This window comes from Orycteropus afer, unplaced genomic scaffold, assembly GCF_000298275.1.
Source record: "Orycteropus afer afer isolate SDZICR_OR568_19922 unplaced genomic scaffold, OryAfe1.0 scaffold00170, whole genome shotgun sequence".
In the NCBI taxonomy this organism is placed as follows: Eukaryota; Metazoa; Chordata; class Mammalia; order Tubulidentata; family Orycteropodidae; genus Orycteropus; species Orycteropus afer.
In genome coordinates, this window is record NW_006921757.1 from 4,912,905 (window position 1) to 4,934,684 (window position 21,780).

A 21,780-nucleotide genomic window follows, 5' to 3' on the forward strand; every position below is an offset into this window, starting at 1 on the left:
ACACTCACTCAGTTATGCCAAGAGATTTGGAAGACAACTACCTGACCAACTGACTGGAAAAGATCCATATGCATACCCATTTCAAAGAAAAGTGATCCCACAGAATGTGGAAATTATCAAATAATATCATTAATAACGCACACAAATAAAATCTTACTGAACATGATTCAAAACAGTTGCAGCAGTATATCGACAGAGAACTTCCAGATGTGCAAGCCGGATTCAGAAGAGGACGTGGAACAAGGGATATCAGTGCTGATGTCAAATGGATCTTGGCTCAAAGCAAAGAATTCCAGAAAGATGTTTACTTGTGTTTTATTGACTATGCAAAAGCATTGGATTGTGTGGATCATAACAAATTGTGGATAACATTGAGAAGAGTGGGAATTCCAGAACACTTAATTGTACTCATGAGGAACCTGTACATAAACCAGAAGGCTGTTGTTCGAACAGAACAAGGAGACACTGCATGGTTTAGAGTCAAGAAAGGAGTTCATCAGGATGTGTCCTTTCACCACACTTATTCAATCTATATGCTGAACAAATAATCCAAGAAGCTGAACTGTTTGAAGAAGAACATGGCATCCAGATTGGAGGAAGAATCATTAACAACCTGCAGTATGCTGATGACACAGCTTTGCTAGTTGAAAGTGAGGATGACTTGAAGCACTTACTGATGAAGATTCAAGAATCTAGTCTACAGTATGGTTTACATCTCAATATAATGAAAACAAAAATCCTCACAATTGGACCTATAAGCAGTATCACGATACACGGAGAAAAGATTGAGGTTGTCAAAGAATTCACATTGCTTGGTTCTGCAGTCGATGCCAATGGAAGCAGCAGTTACAGTCAGTTAAACTTTATTGTCCTTAACATCATACACTGTAAATATTTTCCATACTAGAACAGAAGTTTCCGTTTCATATTGTTTGTGTTTATACACGTGTGGTTGTTGTGTGCCGCTGAGTCAATTCTGACTCATAAGGACCCTGTATGGCAGAGTAGAACTGCCCATGATTTAAGATCATAATCTTAAAATTATGATGCATCATAATCAGATGACATATAGGACTGGGCAAGTTGGCTGCAAAAGACCTCTTTCAAGTGCTGAAGAGCAAAGATGTCTCCTTGAGGACTAAGGTGCACCTGACACAAGCTGTGGTATTTCAGTTGCCTCATTATGCATGTGAGAGCTGGTCAATGAGTAAGAAAGAAAGAAGAGTTGATGCTTTTGAGTTGTGTTGGCAAAGAATGCTCAAAGTCCCACGGACTGCTGAAAGAGCTAACAAATCTGTCCTGGTAGAAGTCCAGCCGGAAAGCTCCTTGGAAATGAGAATGGCCAGACTTCATCTCACCTACTTTGGTCATGTTATCAGAAGGGACCATTCCCTGGAGAAGGAAGTCATGCTTGGCAAGGTGGAGGGTTGACAAAAGAGGGGAAGGTCCTCAACAAGATGGATTGACAAAGTGACTGGAACGATGGGCTCAGATATAGCAGGGATCACGGAGTTGGCTCAGGACTGGGTGGTGTTTCATTCTCCTGTGCATAGGGTCGCTGTGAGTCGAAGACGACTCGACAACAGCACCTAACAACAACAACATTACATCACTGTTAGGTGTTCTGATGCTTAAAATTGAGTTAAAGTTGTGCCAACAAGTTTTCTTGCCCTTGTGTAATACACTCTGAAATATTTAGGGATATAGGAGCATGATGCCTGAAAATTCTCAAATTACTCAGTGAGACACATACAAATAAAGACAGAGCTGGAGACAGTGATGAATGTGGCAAATGCTAATGATTGGTGGATCCTGGTGAGGGATATGTGGGAGGTCTGGGTATTATTCTTTGAATCTTTAAGTAAGAAAATACTTAAACAGGTAAATTTTTCTCTTAAAATGTGAATTTTATGAAGTTACTACTTCGAGTACGTAATATTTTACATTAAGCTGATCCAGCTGTTTGTGGTCTTTTATTTTGAAAACAGAATAAAAAATATTTTGCTGTTGACTCTTAGCTCTTCGCTCCCTTAAATGAGAACTTACTCAAAAAGGGTTTGGTTGGATTAAACCTAACAACAGAAAGGCATAATCCTAACTATGTGGGATTCATAAGGTTCATGCATCAATTTCCTTTTTTATAGCATGTTGTTGTTGTTGTGTGCTGGCAAGTTGGACCCGACTCATAGCGACCCCTCCTTGGGTTTCCGAGGTGGTATAACTACGGAAGTAGATTCTTCCATCTTCCTTCTGGGAAATGGCTGGTGGGTTTGAACCACCAGCCTTCCGGTTAGCAGTCAAGACATAGGAAGATGTTAAACTGGAATATCTAGCAAGTGAAGTAAGGATTGTTGCCTTAATAGTCACTGAAGAATTTTGTACTCACCTTCATCTGAACTGGCCAGTATTTTCCCGAGCTTTCTTTCCACAGGTAGCTGAGAAGGGAGACTCATGTTACTTACTGTTTCCCAGGTAGTTGCCCTAATGCTTCTGTCTGGCTTATTTTCCAGTGTGACACCTCTTCCTACCTCTCTTCTCCACCAGCTCACCACCACCATGACATTGAATTAGATTTCCCCTACTGGCCCTTCTGGAGCCTTTGGGTACCACAGAGAGTTAAGCACTCAGCTACTAACCAAAAGCTTGGTGGTTCAAATCCACCCCCCAGATCCACCTTGAAGAAAGACCTGCCAACTCACCTCCTAAAGATAAACAGCTGGCCACTGCAATCTCTGTGGAGCCCAAGCAGTGGCCATGAGTAGAATCCACCCAGGGAAGCTGATGGGGGCTTTTTTTCTTTTTTTTTAAATGCTCCTTCCCACTCGAACAATCTGTGATTCTAAAAATGGTAGTTCAGTAAAGGGTTACTAAGTTGCGGTATCAGAGAGAAAATCTTATCTGTAAGAATTGTTAGCAAGTGTGGTCTGATACCTTCTTTGATAGCAAATTCCAGTTGGAATCTAAGTAAATTGTTACCTAACAGATGACCAAGAGATGAGTAATTTAGAGAATATTTTTAAATGTTCAATAATTAAATTAGCATGTTAATTTTTTTACTTGATTAAATAATCCTTGCTGTTTTCCCTAAGTTAGCTAGGAAATCACCATAATTCCCGTACATAAAACCTTTTTAACACCTTTTGGACAGTTAAATTATTTTTTGTCCAAATTATCTAACATTTGTTCCATAGGTGTTTGTTAAGTACCTACTGTGTGCCTGACTTCATACTAGTGAATCTTCGGTTTATCAGGGAAGAAAAACAGCCCTTATCTTTGTGGAGCTAACAGTTAATGCAGCTTAAATGAATTCGATTTTATTGTATCTGTTTGGTTCAGGGGAATTCATGGTATGGGTATTGTTACAATTTTTGTAAACTATTCTGCTTTTATCAATAAATTCTTTACAGTCCTTACAGACCATCAGTATCTGGAGAAAACCCCATTGTGCGCCGTTCTGAAACAAAGAGCTCCTCAACAGTATCGCATCCGAGCAAAACTGAGGTCCTACAAGCCCAAGAGACTCTTTCAATCAGTTAAGCTTTATTGTCCTAAATGTCATACACTGTAAGTATTTTCCATACTAGAACAGAAGTTTCCATTTCACGTTGTTTGTGTTTATATGTGTGTGGTGGTTGTGTGCCGTTGAGTCACTGACTCATAGTGACCCTGTATGACAGAGAAGAACTGCCCATAGGGCTTCCTAGGCTGTAATCTTAAAGGGAATAGATCACTGGGTCTTTTCTTTCCTGGAGCTGCTGGTGGGGTTGAACCGCCAACCTTTTGGTTAGCAAAGGAGCTTAACCATTGTGCCACATGGCTCCTCATGTATATACATGTACATGTATATAATTTTCAGTAAGTCCTAATAATGAGTAAATTATTATTTTATGTATTATAGTTTGAAGAATGGTAAAAATTTTAAGGGTAAATGCTACATTCTTAAAGAGTGAATCCTGATTTTAGTTGTTCTTAGTAAGTGAAAGGAGGTACTGTTTTCACATCAGAAATTCAGCTTAATAGCTCTGATATATGCAAATGGAAAATAATGAATTATGAGAACATTTGGAGAGGCTGTCTCATTTGTCACAAAAATATCTTCCTAACAATAAACTTTTGCTAACTGAAATCCATAGATAGAAAGAATTCTGATTAGTTGAATTTCTGATGAAGTATAATACCAGAAAGCTTTGTTAGAAATCTTTCTGTCCTGCTTAATAACTACCAATAGTAAATTTAATGTCACTTTTCTTTGGTAATTGAGAATTTCTCAGTGCCTTGAGGTCTTTATTCCAAACATCAATTATTATATAAATTACAAATAAATGTGTACAGAGTATTAGAATTAACTTAGCTCAAGATATATTTTGAAGTCTTTTTAATCTCTATTCATCTTTCATGGAGTTTGCTTATTTTCCTATGACGCGTATAAAATGATGTTTTAGAAAATGTTGGTAATTAATGCTCTTTACCGGTAGCCACATTTGCACTAAATATGCTGCAATGTGTAAATATGTATACAACTCTCTGTATTTATATGTATGTATATTTTTATGAGTATACACCAGTGTGTATATCTGTGTGTACTAATGTATAGATTGTTCTCTAAAACTGTAAACACTGTTTGGGAGATTTTTCATAGTGATAACTCCTTATATCAAATATGAAAGACCTCTCTTCTATTTGAGTTTGAAATGGTAATTGAATTCCATTTTTGAGGTGTTATCAAATTTTGATGTGTTGAATTATGTAAAATACAGCTTTGTAAAACATAATCCCCTCTGTAATCATTTTTAAAAAAAAATCCTTTGTAAATCATTCCAGAGAGGTTAAGAGATGTATTACAGTTTCACCACTGGGGCAGAACTAGAACAAGGACATAAATCTTTTGCATCTAGATCATACTATATCTGGATATCATTCTTGCCATATCATGCTTTACCACAGGACTTTTCTGAATTATTATGTCCCATCAAAGGGATTTGAAATGAATGTTGGTTTGTAAAGTAAATACATTGTAAAAGTGAGATTTCCTCGGTGCTGTGTTCAAACCCACCAGCCACTCCTCAGAAGGAAAGTTGGGCAACAATCTATTTCTATAGTGATACCACATCAGAAACCCAAGGAGGGGTTTCTATGAGTTGGATCCGACTCTATGGCAGTGAGTTTGGTTTTTAGTTTTGGTGTGGATATTTAACTGAATACCGGGAACTGCTGCCTCTTTTTCCCCCACTGGGAAGTTTAGCATGATGATAAAGAATGTAAACTTCTACTGGTGGATTATAGTGTACTACCGAGGATGATAAAGAGCTCTAGGGGCACAGTGGTTAAAGCATTGGACTGCTAATCAAAAGGTAGGTGGTTCGAACCCACCAGCCACTCCTCAGGAGAAAGATGAGGCATTCTGTTTCTGTAGAGATTGATAGCCTTGGAAACCCTGTAGGGCAGTTCTACTCTGTTCTCTAGGGATGCTGTGAGTCAGAATCGACTCCATGGCAGTGGGAGGATAGCCAGCTTCCTTGATTTCAAGTTGTAGCACTTGAACTATTATTCTTCTGGTGTTTATATAATCTTAAAAAAAAATACTTCGTGGAATACACTGTTTTTTAAATTATTTTGAAAAGATAATAATTTCTTAGACTTTTTGTGAAGCTAGAAATAATTATAAGTAACCTTTGTATCACAGATCCATGGAAATTAACCCATAAAATATCAAATATTTACCTATTGAGAAAGAGTCATTTAATCAGTAAATCAAACTGTCTCCATATAAATTTTTTAAGAAGTAACTGCCTCTGAAAAGTAGCTGGATACTTTGTTAAATCAGAATTCTCATGCTATTGTTTCATTGTTAATAATCTTAGGCAAGAAGTTCCGCATGATGGCGATTTGGATATAATTTTGCAAGAGGGTGCAACTAAAACCCCAGATACCAAACTACAAAATACATCATTATATGATTCCAACATCTGGACCACTAAAGATCAAGGAGAACGAAAAGTAGCCATTCATTTTGTGAAAAATAATGATATTCTCCCAGCTTCAAATGAGTGTCTAATTTTGATAGAAGGTAATTTTTTTTATTAGAACATTTTATTATTTTATTTTGTAAGTACTACTTTTGTGTATGTCTTTAACTGTTGTAAACTATGTTTTACAGGCAGCCCAGTGCATATAAAGTCAAAATATTGTTAATATAAATTTCATAAAGTCGAGTACATTGTATTTAAAAGCTAGATTCAGATATGTGAGAGTGTGTGTGTGTGTGTGTGTGTGTCCATCTTGCAGGTAATCTGGCCAGATCCAAGCTGATTATATAAAGTTGAGTGATAATAAAGAAGCTGCTTACTTACGTAGAGTTGCTCTTTACTTGGCCTCTGGATGTCACTGTTGTTTCACAAAAATAGGATGACAACCATCCTTTCATACCTGAATGAGGAAGGGATTGTTAGAACGAGTAAAGATTACTTGACAAGTTTTAAAAGAATGAAATTTTGAGTTGTATTTATTTTTACATTCCTTTTCCATATTTGTCTAATATTTAAGATGTATTCCATATACATTTAATTTTCTCCAGTAGTGTCTAAAGCATTTGAGTGCTAACCAGAGGGCTGGCGGTTCAAACCCACCAGCCACTCCTCAAAAGGAAGATTGAGCAATCTACTTCCGTAGTGTTACTGCCTCGGAAACCCAAGGAGGGGTCTCTGTGAGTCGCATCCGACTCAACAGCAGTGAGTTTGGTTGGTTTTAGAGTGCCAGATTGTGAAGTTTCATTATTTTCCTTGAGCTTTTTTTTTTTCTCCTCATAATCATTCATAACAAAAGGAAAAATCTTTATTTGTATTAGAGAAATATTTGACTTCAATTTATAAATGTACTAAGCTTATTGTAATGGATTGTTATCATTTTGATTGCTGACATTTTTCTATTTGTAAACGTAATAATCATTTTAAAAAATTTAGAAAATATGTATCTATGTGAAATGAACACACGTGTATATAAACATTATCATTTTCATGAACATCGCTCTTTTTTAAGGCAGCTACAATGTGCCAGAAACTACTCTGACTTCTGTGTATTAATTCATTTAATCATCCCAATAACCCTATGTGATTGGCATTGTTAGGCTCTTTTATAAATCAGAAAAGTGAGGCACAGAGAGGTAAAGCATCTTGCTCGGTACAGGTATTAATTGGTGGAACTGCATTATCTCCTGCTTTTTGCCATGCTAATTCTGTGATGAACTTTCTTTCCCCTTCAGTTAAGTGTAATTGTGATCAGAAGGCATTAACTAAATGTCTGGTTAATTTCTAGTAAAGCATCTCCCTGTGTGCATATTCTTTAACATAATACAAGATTACCTGTTCCTCTTCCTTCAACAACATATATTAGCATTTTTAAAAACTTGACCATTTATGGGTGCAATGTGGTGTCTCGATCCACTGGCAATATTTTAATCTGTATCGTGAGATAGATGTAAATGGAAGGGGAAAAAAAAATACTGGAGTAAGACTATTTGTATGCCCTAGAAATAAAGCCATGTTCCTGTCAGGTTTGGTAAGAGCTGTCCTCGTAGGACAAGCTAAGGATGTTGTCAGGTCTCCCTTAGGGCCCTACTCTGTTATTCTGCCTCTTCCAGAATTCTGGACTAAAGCCATACTGCACTTGAATAAAGAAGCCTCTCATTAGCCCTCAATCCTGTCTTTAATTACCACTCATTCTACAAACTTGATTCTTATCTCCTAATCCTCATTTCCCATCCTACTCTCCAGCCATATCCAACTGGTGACAGTTCTCTGAGCCCAGTTGTTATTCGGCGTTGTTAGTTGGTTCCAACTCATAGTGACTCTAGGTCCAACAAAACAAAACACTGCCTGGTCCTGCACCATCCTCATAATCCTTGCTGTGCTTGAACCCATCTTTGCAGCCACTGTGTCAGTCCTTCTCATTAAGGGTCTTCCCCTTTTTTGCTGACCCTTGACTTTACCAAGCTGATACCCTTCCCAGGGAATGGTCCCTTCTGACAGCATGACCAAAGTAGGTGAGACCAAGTCTGACCATTGTTGCTTCTAAGGGGCATTTTGGCTGCACTTCTCCCAGGACCGATTGTTCATTCTCCTGGCAGCCTGTGGTATTTTCAGTATTCTTTGTCAAACCACAATTCAAAGGCATCACCTCTTCTTCGGTCTTCTTTATTCACTGTCCAGCTTTCACGTGCATATGAGGCGATTGAAAATACCATGGCTTGTGTCAGGAGCACCTTAGTCATCTTAGCACTTTAAAGAGGTCTTTTGCCACAGATTGGCCCAGTGCAGTAAGTCCTCTGATGTCCCGACTGCTGCTTCCATAGATGTCGGTTATGGATCTAATAAAATGAAATCTCTGACAACTTCAATTTTTTCTTCATTTATCATGATGTTGCTTATTGGTCCAGTTGTGAGGATTTTCCTTTTCTTTATGCTGAGGTGTAATTCATACTGAAGATGGTAGTCTCTGATCTTCACCAGCAAATACTTCAAGTCCTCTTAACTTTCAGTGAGCAAGATTGTGTCATCTGTATATTGCAGGTTATTAATGAGTCTTCCTCCAATCCTGATGCCACATTGTTCTTATAGTCCAGTTTCTTGGATTATTTGCTCAGCATACAGATTGACTAAGTATGGTGAAAGGATACAACCCTGACACACTCCCTTCCTGATTTTAATCCATGCAGTATCCTCTTGTTCTGTTTCAGTGACAGCCTCTTGGTTTAAGCTTCTCATGAGCGCAGTTAAGTGTTCCAGATTTCCTATTATTTGCAGCATATCCATAATTTTTATGATCCATACAGTCAAACGTCTTGCACAGTCAGTAAAACACAGGTAAACCTCTTTCTGGTATTCTTTGCTTTCAGCCCAGATCCATCTGACATCAGTAACGAAATCCCTTATTCCACATCCTCTTCTGAATCCAGCCTGAACTTCTGGAAGTTCTCTGCCAATATACTGCTGCAATTGTTTTTGAATCATCTGTATATCTCTTTGCTATGCCATTGCCATTATGTCTTCTGGAAATTTCTTCTCCACTATTTCTACATAAGTAAGCTCAGTAATTACCTTTATCAGTAATTCATGTCAGATATTTAATGAATACCTACATGTACTGAGCACTTTTCTGATTCATAGGATAGGTTTACGTGACTGTTACTCCTCTGTGCTTCCATCACACACTGTATATACTTCCAGTTGAGCACTTTTCTCCTTGTATTATATGTGTCTATTGTCTGTTTATAGTTTATTTCCTTATGAGCTTCCTGAGGACAGAGTATTTGTTTATTTCAGTCTAGGTGTCTTCAGTACCTAGCACAATACAGCTGACATTTAACTGACTCCCAGTCATGGTAATGAATGAGTACACCCAGCGGAATAGCACTTTATCTTACAGAGCTGTGTTAATAGAAGTTAAATGAAAGTTTATTTAGAAGCCCTTTGAATTTTGAAAGGGTCACTAACCCACTGCCATCGAGTAGGATCCGCCTCATAGCAACCCCTCCTTGGGTTTCCAAGGCGGTATCTTTATGGAAGTAGATTGCCCAACCTTCCTTCCGAGGAGCGGTTGGTGGGTTTCAACCTCCAGCCTTCTGGTGAGCAAATGCCTTAGGCACTGTGCCACCAATGTAAGCTACTTTTATTTTATCATATTTCTGAATATTACAATCTGAGCCAAAGGCTCGTTGATTAGACTCGTTAGTCCATTTACATTTGATACAATTAATGATAAGGTAGAATTTAGATCTGCTATTTTACTGTTTGTTTCTATGTCATATCTTTTTTGTTCCTCTGTTCCTTCCATACTGCCTTCTTTGTTAAATGGATATTTTCTAGTGTAGCATTTTAATTCTTGTTTCTTTTGCTCCTGTTTACTTTTAAATTACTTACTTAGTGCTCTGGGAGTTAAGATTAAATTAATTTATAGACAGTCTAATTCAGATTAATACCAGCACCTCCATTCCTTCCCCCTCCTGGGTGCTATTATTGTCACTCAAATGATGTTTTTGTTCAAGTCCCTCACCATAGTTTTACAATTTGCTTTGTACAGTTGTCTTGTAAATCAGAATAGTGAGAATCTTGTCATATTTGGCTTTCAATTTTATACTTTTGATTATTTGAAGCAAAATTTTCCTTGCATAAAATGGAACTTTGTATAAATTTAAGATTATTAGAATTTCACAAGCCTTATATTTTATTCAAATCTCAGCATTTCTGTACAGTGGTGTATTTAATAAAGGTGCATGATCCTAAGTTGATTATTTTTTCACAGCAAATATATTGAATCTCTCAATTCATGACTCATTGCCTTTTCTGTCAGTCTCCTTGGCCTTTTACTATAGCACATGTGCTACTTAGAGTAGGGATGCCGTTTTGCCTGCATCGGATTTGTGCTATTTGAAGGGTTTATTTATTTTCTTTTAACAGGAGGTGCATTCGGTGAAATCTGCAAACTCTCAAACAAGTTTCATAGTGTAATTCCTGTAACATCTGGCAGTGAAGACCTGGAACTCCTTGACCTCTCAGCGCCATTCCTTATTCAAGGGAAAATACATCACTATGGGTATGTTTTAACTCTAGAAATTTTTAGAACTAAAAAGTGTCTAGGGGACACCATGTATGAGTCGAATCGACTTGAGGGCAGTGAGTTTGTTTGGTTTTTGGAAGGGTGATTTTATTATTTCATCCTAGTGGTTGTATATGTTCAGTAGATACTTACAGCATCCAACTTCTATGTGCTACTACTACTACTACTACTACTACTACTGTCTGACTCCTAGCGACCCCTCCTTGGGTTTCTGAGGTGGCATCACTATGGAAATTAGATTGCCCAGTCTGCCTTCTGAGGAGTGGCTGGTGGGTTTGAACCACCAGCCTTCTGGTTAGCAGTCGAATACCTTAGGCACTATGCCATCAGAGCTCTATGTGCTAGGTTCTTTTAATCATAATGTATATTGAATGAGTGTATTCTTGTGTGCTGGGTGTAAAGCTACAAACTCTGTGTTCCTCAGCCAGAGAGGAGTACCCATTTGTTCTCTCATAAGAGAATTTAAAAGCTAGTTACACAGAAAGGTTCAGAGCTCCATACCTAGCAAGAGTGAAGTAATTGAATTCCAGGAGTTCTTAGCCATTTAGTTACACACTTGTTGCAACTGAGAAATGGCAGATAACAGAATATATTAGGAGCTAGAAACATTTTTTGCTTCGGAAAGAGCCAGTGAAAGTATCAATACTACCCTGGAAATACTCTGCCTTCGTGGGTTGCTGAATACATCTCCTAATAGGTCTCTCTCCCTTTCCTCTTCCTAGTTGGAGCAATTGTTTCTCCCTGTTATTGCTGTTGCTTTGGCTTTGACGCAGTCACAGTGTCATGTGCAGCATAACAAGACTTTGCCTGGTCCTGAATATCTTCACAATCGTGGCCCTATATCAGACAGTCCTCTGTCGTGATCCATAGGGTTTTATTGGCAGATTTATCAGAAGTAGATCACCAGGCTTTTCTTTCTAGTCTGTCAGAGTCTGAAAGCTGCACAGAAACCTGTCCTCTATGGGTGACCCTGCTGATTCTTGAAATATTGGTGGCATAGCCTCCAGCATCATAGCAACACACAAACCACCACTGTATGACAAGTTGACGGATGGGTGGCAGTTATGACTCATTGCTGCAATGTGTCTATCATGATTTCAGTTGAAAATTATACAGTGCCATCATATCACCCTGATTGTGATTTCTTAAGTCATAGGTAGGCATGCGGAAATTGCTGTGGGTTTTGTCCCATATATAACAGATCATAAAATTTCAACCATAAAGTGGAACTAGTGAGCCATTAGGTTGAATCCCTGGGTCATGCTGTTGTTATGTGCCGTTGAGTCAGACCTGACTCATAGCGACCCGACCCCTCCTTGGGTTTCCAAGGTGGTATCACTATGGAAGTAGATTGCCCAACCTTCCTTCCAAGGAATGGCTGGTGGGTTTGAACCGCCAGCCTTCTGGTTAGCAGTCAAGTGCCTTAGGCACTACACTGCCAGAGCCCTGGGTCATAGCTATTTTTATTCTGAGATAACATCCTAATATCCTTGTCTGAGTCTGGGTTCTCTAGAAGAATAAAACCAGTGAAATAGATTTATATAAATGGAGGTTTACTTCTAGGAAATGGCTTATGCAACTGTGGGGGCTGGCAGTAAGCTGGAAACCTCTGCTGGGACTGGCAAATCCACAAGCCACAGGTCAGGGGAGGCAGCTGGCTGGAGACTTCTGCAGGCTTATATCTGTCCCAAGAACCAGAGATAGAAGATGAGAAGAGTGCAGTGTCAGGGTCTACAAGAGTGAGCTCTGCCAGAACATCCATTAACGTACTGAGGCCAGGTCCAACCCCCAAAGAAATCCTGTTTCTGCTGATTGGATGATCACATCATGGGAAGTGATTACATTATGTTACATTAGGGAAAAGCAAACACTCCAGTGTCTGGACAGTTCTGAGAATCATAGCCTTGACTGTTTAGCCAAGTTGATACATAACATTAACCATCATAGTCCTTAATTGTGTCTCTTATTAAACTCATGACCTCAAAGTCAATTTTCTCAAGATTTATCCACCAATTAATTAAAAAATAAAACCCCGTGTAATTCTGTTTGGTTTGGTTTTGGCTGTGCTTCTTATTAGCTGTGTGACTTAGAGTACTTAGCTAATTTTGCGTATGTTTCAGTTATTTAATTTTTAAAATAAGAATAATAATAGAAGGTAATCTACCTGGGTGTTGTGAAGATTGAACAAAACAATGCATTTAGCAGTTTTTGGCACATTGAGCTAAATACATTTAATAGCCTTTCCTCCTGAACAATTTTGCTATCTGTTGCTGCAGCTGATTACAGTGAATCCTGTACCTTCATTTCCTTGTTAACTCTGCTTGAGGCAGTGATACTCCTTAATTATTTCTGTTAGAGAAGAAATAAGTGTTGGAAAAATGGAAGGAGATAACATTTTTATATTTTTTACATTCTTATATTTTTTTATCCAAGTATATATTCTGATTAATATCATAAACATATATACATAGTCAAGCAAAAAGTAGTCATTAATATACATTAAATACTAAGTTAAAATAGGTTTTATGTAAGTAAAGCCAAATCCTTGTACAATTTTAGTATATTGTGTTGGAAAATTTTATATTTGTTTTTTTGGATTTTTTTTTACAAAAGATAGCTCTAGTATTGTTGTTGTTGTTGTTATGTGCTGTCGAGTTAGACCCGACTCATAGTGACCCCTCCTTGGGTTTCCGAGGCGATATCACTACGGAAGTAGATTGCCCCATCTTCCTTCCAAGGAGTGGCTGGGGCGTTTGAACCGCCAGCCTTCTGGTTAGTAGTCAAATGCTTTAGGCACTAGGCTACCAGAGCTCTAGTATTAAGCCACAGAAACTACTAACCTCTGAATATGTGATTAGTAAAAAGATGACCCAAAATCTTGCTAGAATTGACTGTTTTTAAAGAGATTTTTTCCTATTGCTTGTAGTTAGTTGAAACTTTGGCTGATCAATAATGTTGCTCATAGACAGAAAATGAAAGGATCCTTAGATATTTATTGCCTTCAACTTTTCCATTTTACTGACAATAGAAGTTAAGAGTCAAATTGATACTAATATAGTCTGAACCTGGTACCCGGTCTCCTTATTCTCCTTATCCTCAGTGCTGTTTATTCTGTCTGACACGTGCTATTTTTTTATTGCTTCTATATAGAAAGCTTATTTTTATAGTTCTTATTTAAACAAGGACATTGTAATATAGACAGTTCAGAACTCTTGTTTAATAACTTTTTAAACTGTGCACTCTTGAACAGTAAAAATAAGTCATAGTTATTATGTTAGTTGTAAGAGTAAATAAAATATAAATGACTTTTAGGTTTTCTTTTTTTTTTCCTTTTATTAATTGCAGATGTAAACAGTGTTCCAGTTTGAGACCAATACAAAATCTAAATTCTCTGGTTGATAAAACATCATGGATTCCTTCTTCTGTGGCCGAAGGTTAGCCACATTTCGATATTCTGCAATTTTAACTGTATAATGTCATCTCACTGATTGATATTTCAATATTTGTGAGTATAGTAAAACCAGAGGAGAGCTGAGCAGAAGTTTAACTGTCCTTCATTAAAATCATTCATGATGATTGTAATAAAGTATAGAATACATGCTTAAACTACTTGTAAACTTCAAACATCTGCTATTATTTTTTATCATAACTCATATTATAATATCCAGTCTTTTATTTTAGCACTAATCATAAATACAGGTTCTTAAAAATCTTTCCAGTTCCTACTAACTTGGGATTGAAAAGGATTTTAGAGAAAGCAATTCCAACTTTTCACCTGATACAAGTCTTTGCCTTGAACAATAAAAATCTGTTTATATCACGTTCTTAAGGATGGTCATCTAACTTTTCCTTAAAACATTTCTGGTGACAATTGCTGCTGTTTGCTATCCAATTGATTACGACTCATAGCAACTACATGTAATGTAGTAGAATTGCCCCGTAGGGTTTCCTGGACTGTAATTTTTATGGAAGTAGATTGCCAGGTTGCAGGTGGGTTTGAACCACTGACTTTCCGTTAGCAGTAGAGCACTTAACCATTGCTTCACCAGGGCTCCCAGTGAGTGACAGGCTACTCAGTCTATTGCAACGCAGCATGGTAATTGTTAGGCAACTTTTCATAGGAAGCAAAATATGCCTACCTGTAACTTGGGTGGTGTAGTAGTTAAAGCTCTCAGCTACTAACCAAAAGTTGATGGTTCAAACCCACCAGCCTCTCCATGGGAGAAAGATGAAGAAGTTTGCTTCCATAAATACTTACAGCTTTGGAACCCCTATGGGGCAGTTTTACTCTCTCTCCTAAAGGGTCACTATGAGTCAGAATCGACTCAATGGAAGTCGGTTTGGTTTTTGGTTTATAACTTTAACATGAGCCAAAATTTCTACTAAATTACTCGGAGTACGTCTGTTCCCTGTTGTGTAAGAGCAGCAGCCTGTACATCTGAAAGTAACCCTCAAACCTTCACTTGGTCTTCGTTTCTCCAAACAGCACCCTGCTTCCTTTGTCACTTTCCCATACTCCTTAGTATTTTGTTTCATCTCCTCAGTAAATATCTCACTTGACCAATGTTTTTCTCAAAGTTTAGTATTCTGAGCTGGGCCTATGGCTCCAGATGTAGTTTGGCCATTTCAAAGTAGAGGGAAAGCCATATTTCCCTAAAACTGGACACTCTTATTTCTTTGAACCTGAAATTTCATCGCATGGTTTATTTATTTCCATACTTGGGTTTTCTTTTTTTCCTTCTTTTTAAATCCAGCTATATGATGGTGCTATCTCCTATTTTTTTGTAGTCCTTTGAAATTCTGGGTTATTCTGTATTTTAATTTTGTCTTTTATAAGACTAATATGCAGTGAATTGCATTTCATGAATCAGTTTTTATCGTGGTCTCATCTCATTTTAAAGATACATTACATTAATACTTAATCAAAAAAGATCCAATTGCTTATGAAGTAGTGTCACCGAATAGGTCAATGTAGTATTCCAAAATGAATCTGCAAAATGAGCTTAATATGTTGGTATACATGTTTTTCTTTATCTCTTGATTTATTTTAGCTATCAAAACTAACGGGTGCATGCTATCGTAGAATACTTTGTACTTGACCTTGAATGTAAGAAATACAGACTCACATGGTTTGATCTTTTCTTCCTTCCCTAGCACTGGGCATTGTACCTCTCCAGTATGTGTTTGTTATGACATTTACCCTTGATGATGGAACGGGAGTTCTGGAAGCTTATCTTATGGATTCTGTAAGTAACATACCTGTTTTATCCCTGAAAGAATTTAAGGCAACCTAAAAAATGCCTTCAGCACTACACCACCAGAGTTCCAAAAGAATAAGTAAAATAAGAGCATTAATCTTAAATTGTTTATGTATTTCTCTCTCTTCTGATTTGACATTTTAAATCCTAAAATTGAATAGTGAAAAGCTGAAGGATAGGCATTTGAGGAGAGTCATTCTGCATGCCATGCAATTTTATTCCAGGAACCAAAGGTCAGAGACATGGCTATACTATCTAGGCATTCATTGTACTATCTAGGCATTCGTTGTCTGTTGTCAGCATTTCACTGTCCTTTTCAAAACTCCATATTTCATGTTGGAACAAAGTTACTTTAAAAGGAAGGTTGATGTCAGTGTATGAAGTTAGGGGAAACTCCACAAGACCACCTTACTTCTGACACCACATCAGCCACAAGAAAAGACACATACGGCAGAATCCAGGAAAACTCCAAATGGAGCTTTCACTAGTCCTTTCTCTGTGAATTCATAGACAGCATTGTTAATACCTGGGGAGTACTGCCCACAGGGGATGCTCACCCAAGCCTTGGTGTCTAGAGTTTTGATTAGTCATGGTTGAGTTGCATACATGGCTGATCTCAGTCACCATTCCTTCTGGAGATCAGGCTGATCACTGTGTGCTCTAAAGCCCTAACCCTAAATCCCATTGTTGGACTATCAGATGTGACTCAAGGCTCCAGGGAGGGACTCCTATCAGGCATAATATTCCTAGGACTTAGAGATCACCTCCCAGAAGACAAGGGCAAAGGCTAGACCATTTTGGAAACAGTGTTAAATTTTATACTTCATACATTGAGAAAGATGTGAGGTTTCCAGCAGGGTTAAGAGAATTTTTCTCCCACTTACTCAGTTCATTTATCCATTTATTAAATATGTAATGAACATCTGCTGTACACCAGGTAATGCTAGCTGTACATGATGAAGATGCAGCAGTGAGCAAAGCAAGCAAAATCCCTTCCCTCCTGAGGGTCATAATCTAATGAGGGAGATAAAAAGTTAAACAAATAAATACACACCATACATTATACTCTTTTAAACTCAATTTGTCTCTAGGACACAAAGGGAATAGTCAGCCTCGCTGTTAACCTCATTACTGTTTTTACTGTCGCTGTTAGATGAGGTCAAGTTGGCTCCAACTCTTAGTGACCTTATGTACTCACTGTAGAACGAAACAGTGCCTGGTCCTGTGCCGTGCTCACAATCCTCGCTGTGCTTGAGCCCATCGTTGCAGCCACTGTTTCAGTCCATCTCCGTTAGAGTCTTCCCTTTTTTTCTGACCCCTTATTTTACCAAGCATGATACCTTTCTCCAGGGAATGGTCCTTCTGACAAATGACCAAGTAGGTGAGACAGTTTGGCCATTCTTGCTCCCAAGGAGCATTCTGGCTATACTTCTTCCAAGACAGATTTTTTCATTCTTCTGGCAATCCATGGTATTTTCATTGTTCTTTGCCAACATCACAATTCAAAGACATCAGCTCTTCTTCGGTCTTCCTTATTCATTGTCCAGATTTCATACGCATATGAGGTGATTGAAAATAGCGTGGCCTGGCTTAGGTGCACCTTAGTCTTCAAAATGACATCTTTGCTCCTTAACATTTTAAAGAGGTCTTTTGCTCCAGATTTGCCCAGTGCAGTACGATGTCTGATTTCTTGACTGCTACTTCCAAGGGTGTTGTGGATCCAAGTAGAATGAAATCCCTGACAGCATCAATCTTTTCTCCATTTATTGTGATGTTGCTTATTGGTCCAGTTGTGAGGATTTTTGTTTTCCTTACGTTGAGTGTAATCCATACTGAAGACAGTAGTCTTTGATCTTTATCAATAAATGCTTCAAATCCTCTTCACTTTCATCAAACAGGGTGTGTCATCTCCATATTATAGATTGCTGATGAGTCTTCCTCCAGTCCTGATCCCGTGTTGTTCTTCTTCCAGCTTCTCAGATTATTTGCTTAGCATACGGGTTGAATAAGTGTGGTGAAAGGATACAACCTGACACATGCTTTTTCTGATTTCATGCAGTATTCCTTTATTCTGTTTGAATGATAGCCTCTTGGTTTACATATAGGTTCGTCGTGAGCACAATTAAGTGTTCTGGAATTCCCATTTTTCACAGTGTTATCAGTAATTTGTTATGATCTACATAGTTGAATACCTTTGCATAGTCAATAAAACACATATAAACATCTTTCTAGTATTCTTTGCTTTCAGCTAAGATCCATCTGACATCAGCAGTGATACCCCTTGTTCCACATCCATTTCTGAATCCAGCTTGCATTTCTGGAAGTTCCGTATCAATATAATTCTGCAACTGGTTTTGAATTATCATTAGCAAAATTTTGCTTACGTGTGATATTAAAAATATTGTTTGATAATTTCCACATTCTGTTGGATCACCTCTCTTTGGAATGGGCACAAATATCAGTCTCTTCCAGTCACTTGGCCAGGTAACTGTCTTCCACGTTTCTTGGCATAGATGAGTAAGTACCTCCAGAGCAGCATCAATGGGTATTCCGTAAATTCCTGGAGCCTTGTTTTTCACCAGTTCTTCAGTGCAGCTTGGATTTCTTCCTTCAGTGTCATTGGTTCTTGATCATATGCTGCCTCCTGAAATGACTGAACATTGATCAGTTCTTTGTGGTACAGTGACTATGTGTATTCCTTCCATCTTTTTTTGATGCTTTCTGTATCATTCAATGTTTTGCCCATAGACTTTTTCATTGCAACTCGAAGTTTGTATTTTTCTTTTAGTTCATCCAGCTTAAGAAATGCTGAGCATGTTCTTCAGTTTTGGTTTTCTAATTTTAGGTCTTTGCACATTTCATTATAATACTTTATCTTCTCGAGCCACCTTTTGAAGACTTCTGTTCAGCACTTTTATTTCAACATTTCTTCCTTTCACTTCAACTTCCATTCAAAAGCAAGTTTCAGAGTATATTCTGATATCCATTTTGGTCTTTCCTTCCTTTCCTGTCTTTTTAGTGACCTTTTGCTTTCTTCAGATAGGATATTCTTGATGTCATCCCACAACTCAACTGGTCTTTGGTCACTGCTTTTAAATGTGCCAAGTCTGTTTTTCAGATGGTCTCTAACTTTAGGTCGGATATACTCAAGGTCATATTTTGTCGCTCTTGGACTTATTTTAATTTTCTTCAGCTTCAACTTGAACTTGCTTATAAGTAATTGATGGTCTTCTCCATAGTCAGCTCCTGGCCTTGTTTTGATTGATGATATTGAGCTTCTCCATCACCTCTTTCTATAAATGTAGTCAGTTTGATTTCTGTGTATTCGATTTGGTGAGGTCCACGTATATAGTCACAGTTTATGTTGTTGAAAAAGTAATTTGCAATGAATAAGTCATTGGTCTTGCAAAATTCTTATCATGTGATCTCCGGTGTCATTTCTATCACCAAGGTCATATTTTCCAGCTGCCAATACTTCTTTGTTTTTGCCTTCCAGTCACCAGCAATAATCAATACATCTTGATTTCATGTTTGGTCAATTTCAGACTTCAAACATTAGTAAAAATCTTCTATTTCTGCATATGTTGCTTTGGAAGTTGGTGCATAAATTTGAGTAATAGTCATATTAACTGGTCTTCCTTGTGGACATATGGATATTATCCTGTCACTGACAGCATTGTACTTCAGGATGGATCTTGAAATCTTTTTTTTTGTTTTAATTAGGATTTGGGTGAAGATTTACAGAGTAAATTCACTTTTCATACAGCAGTTCACATATACTTTGTCTCATGTCATTGACCAAAATTTACAATGCAGCAGCTCCCCTCCCACTTCCTCCCCATAGTTACCTCCTCCCAGTGTCCATCCCTTCATACTCTTCGAGAGGCCCATTGTCTGCCAACCCTGTATATGATCTTGGATACACTCTCCATTTAGACATACATAGTTGTTTAGCTTGTTCACCCATCTATCCGTCCCTATACCCATGTTTGCTTTCATTGACAACTCAGTATTGTGTTTACAAAGGGGTTCATATTTGTTGTTTGTACTGCCCATGTAACTCTCTCTGTCTTTCTCATCCTCAATGCTGCCATATTGGTCACTCACATTTGGTACATTGCCCTTCTCTTCACCCAAATCAATATTTATCTCTATCTATCTAACAGCATTCCCTCCCCTTCCCTCCCACCCCTGGTAACCAACAAAGAAAATGTCCTCCAATATATAAACATTTCCTTAACTTTTACAATAACGGACTAATACAATATTTGTCCTTTTGTGACTGACTTATTTCGCTCAGCATAATGTCCTCCAAGTTCATCCACGTTATGCGGTGTTTTGCAGATTCTACATTATTCTTTAGCGTTGCATAGTATTCCATTGTGTGAATGTACCAAAGTTTGGTTATCCATTCCTCAGTTGTTGGACATCTAGGTTGTTTCCAAGTCTTGGCTATTGTAAATAGTGCTGCGATGAACATCGGCGTGCATATATCTGTTCTAGTTATGGCTCTCACTTCTTTAGGGTATATACCTAGTAATGGGATGGCTGGGTCAAATGGTATTTGTATTTCCAACTTTTGAAGGAATCGCCATACTGCTTTCCACAATGGTTGTACCATTTTACAGTCCCACCAGCAGTGTATGAGAGTCCCAATCTCTCCACAACCTCGCCAGCATTTGTTATTTTCTGTCTTGTTGAACTTTGATACTAGTGCTGGAGCAAGATGGTCTTGAAATCTTTTTGATAATGAATGTGATAGCATTCCTCTTCAATTTTTAATTCCCAGCATAAGAGACCAGATGATTTTCCAGTTCAGAATGGCCAATATTAGTCAATTTCAGCTCACTAATGCCTGGAATATCAATCTTTATGCATGCCATTTCAGTTTGGACAGGTTCCAGTTTTCTTAGATCCATGCTTTGTGTAGTCCACATTCTGATCACTAATAAATGCTGGCAGCTGTTTCTTCCCATTTTGAGTCATGCCTTATCAGCAAATGAAGGTCCTGAAAGCTTTACTCCATCCATGTCATTAAGGTTGACTCTCTACTTTTAGGAAGTAGAGTCAGAACATGTTTCCCAGCTCTTCCCCGGTCATACTTTGAGTGCCTTCGACCTGAGGGGCTCATGTTACAGCACTATATCAGACGTTGTTTCACAGCTCTTCATAAAGTTTTTCAGTAATGTATCAGATAGTATTTCACTGCCTTTCATAAGATTTTCAGTGGCCAGTTTTTTCAGAAGTGGATGGCCCTGTTCTTCTTCCCAGTCCGTCTTAGTCTGGAAGCCCTGCTGAAACCTGCCCACCATGGGTGCTCCTATTGGTGCTCGAAATACTAGTGGCACAGCCTCCATCCGTTCTCACAACATACAAACCACCACAGTATAATAAACTGACTGACAAGTGGTGGTTTTCACCATTTAGTCAAATAAATTAAACTTGATTGGTAAATAGCTTAAAGCTGTTCATAGATTAAAGTAGTAAATCAGATTTCAAAGTTCATACCAGCACTCCAATTTATAAGTTCTCTGAGTCAAACCAACTTGATGGCAGTGAGTCTGTTTTATTTAATCTTGATAAAGTGAAATAGTCTAGGTTATTTTAGTTAATCAGAAAATATTAAAATGATTTTATTTAATCAATTATAATTTTAAAGGAAGAGTAACATATCCTTTTTTTTTTCCCATCATATAATTTTCTTATTTATAGGACAAATTCTTTCAGATTCCAGCATCTGAAATCCTAATCAATGATGACCTTCAAAAAAGTATGGATATGATCATGGATATGTTTTGTCCTCCAGGCATAAAAATTGGTAGGAAATACTATTTTAGTCCTACTCTTTCTCTTTTTTTTTTAAACTAGTACCTAGCATATGTCTAATCTGTGGACTTTCAGAAATATGAAT

General features: G+C 37.8%; 1 protein-coding gene across 1 annotated transcript in view; it reads left to right on the forward strand.

The window, feature by feature from the left end:
• POT1 (protection of telomeres 1) overlaps positions 1–21,780 on the forward strand; it is a 140,179-nt gene that overhangs the window by 115,769 nt on the left and 2,630 nt on the right. The window contains exons 13-18 of the mRNA XM_007946745.2: positions 3,408–3,564; positions 5,862–6,067; positions 10,452–10,587; positions 13,957–14,045; positions 15,766–15,857; positions 21,582–21,687. Coding sequence (XP_007944936.2) covers positions 3,408–3,564; positions 5,862–6,067; positions 10,452–10,587; positions 13,957–14,045; positions 15,766–15,857; positions 21,582–21,687 — 786 coding nt within the window. The remainder of the gene's footprint in view (positions 1–3,407; positions 3,565–5,861; positions 6,068–10,451; positions 10,588–13,956; positions 14,046–15,765; positions 15,858–21,581; positions 21,688–21,780) is intronic.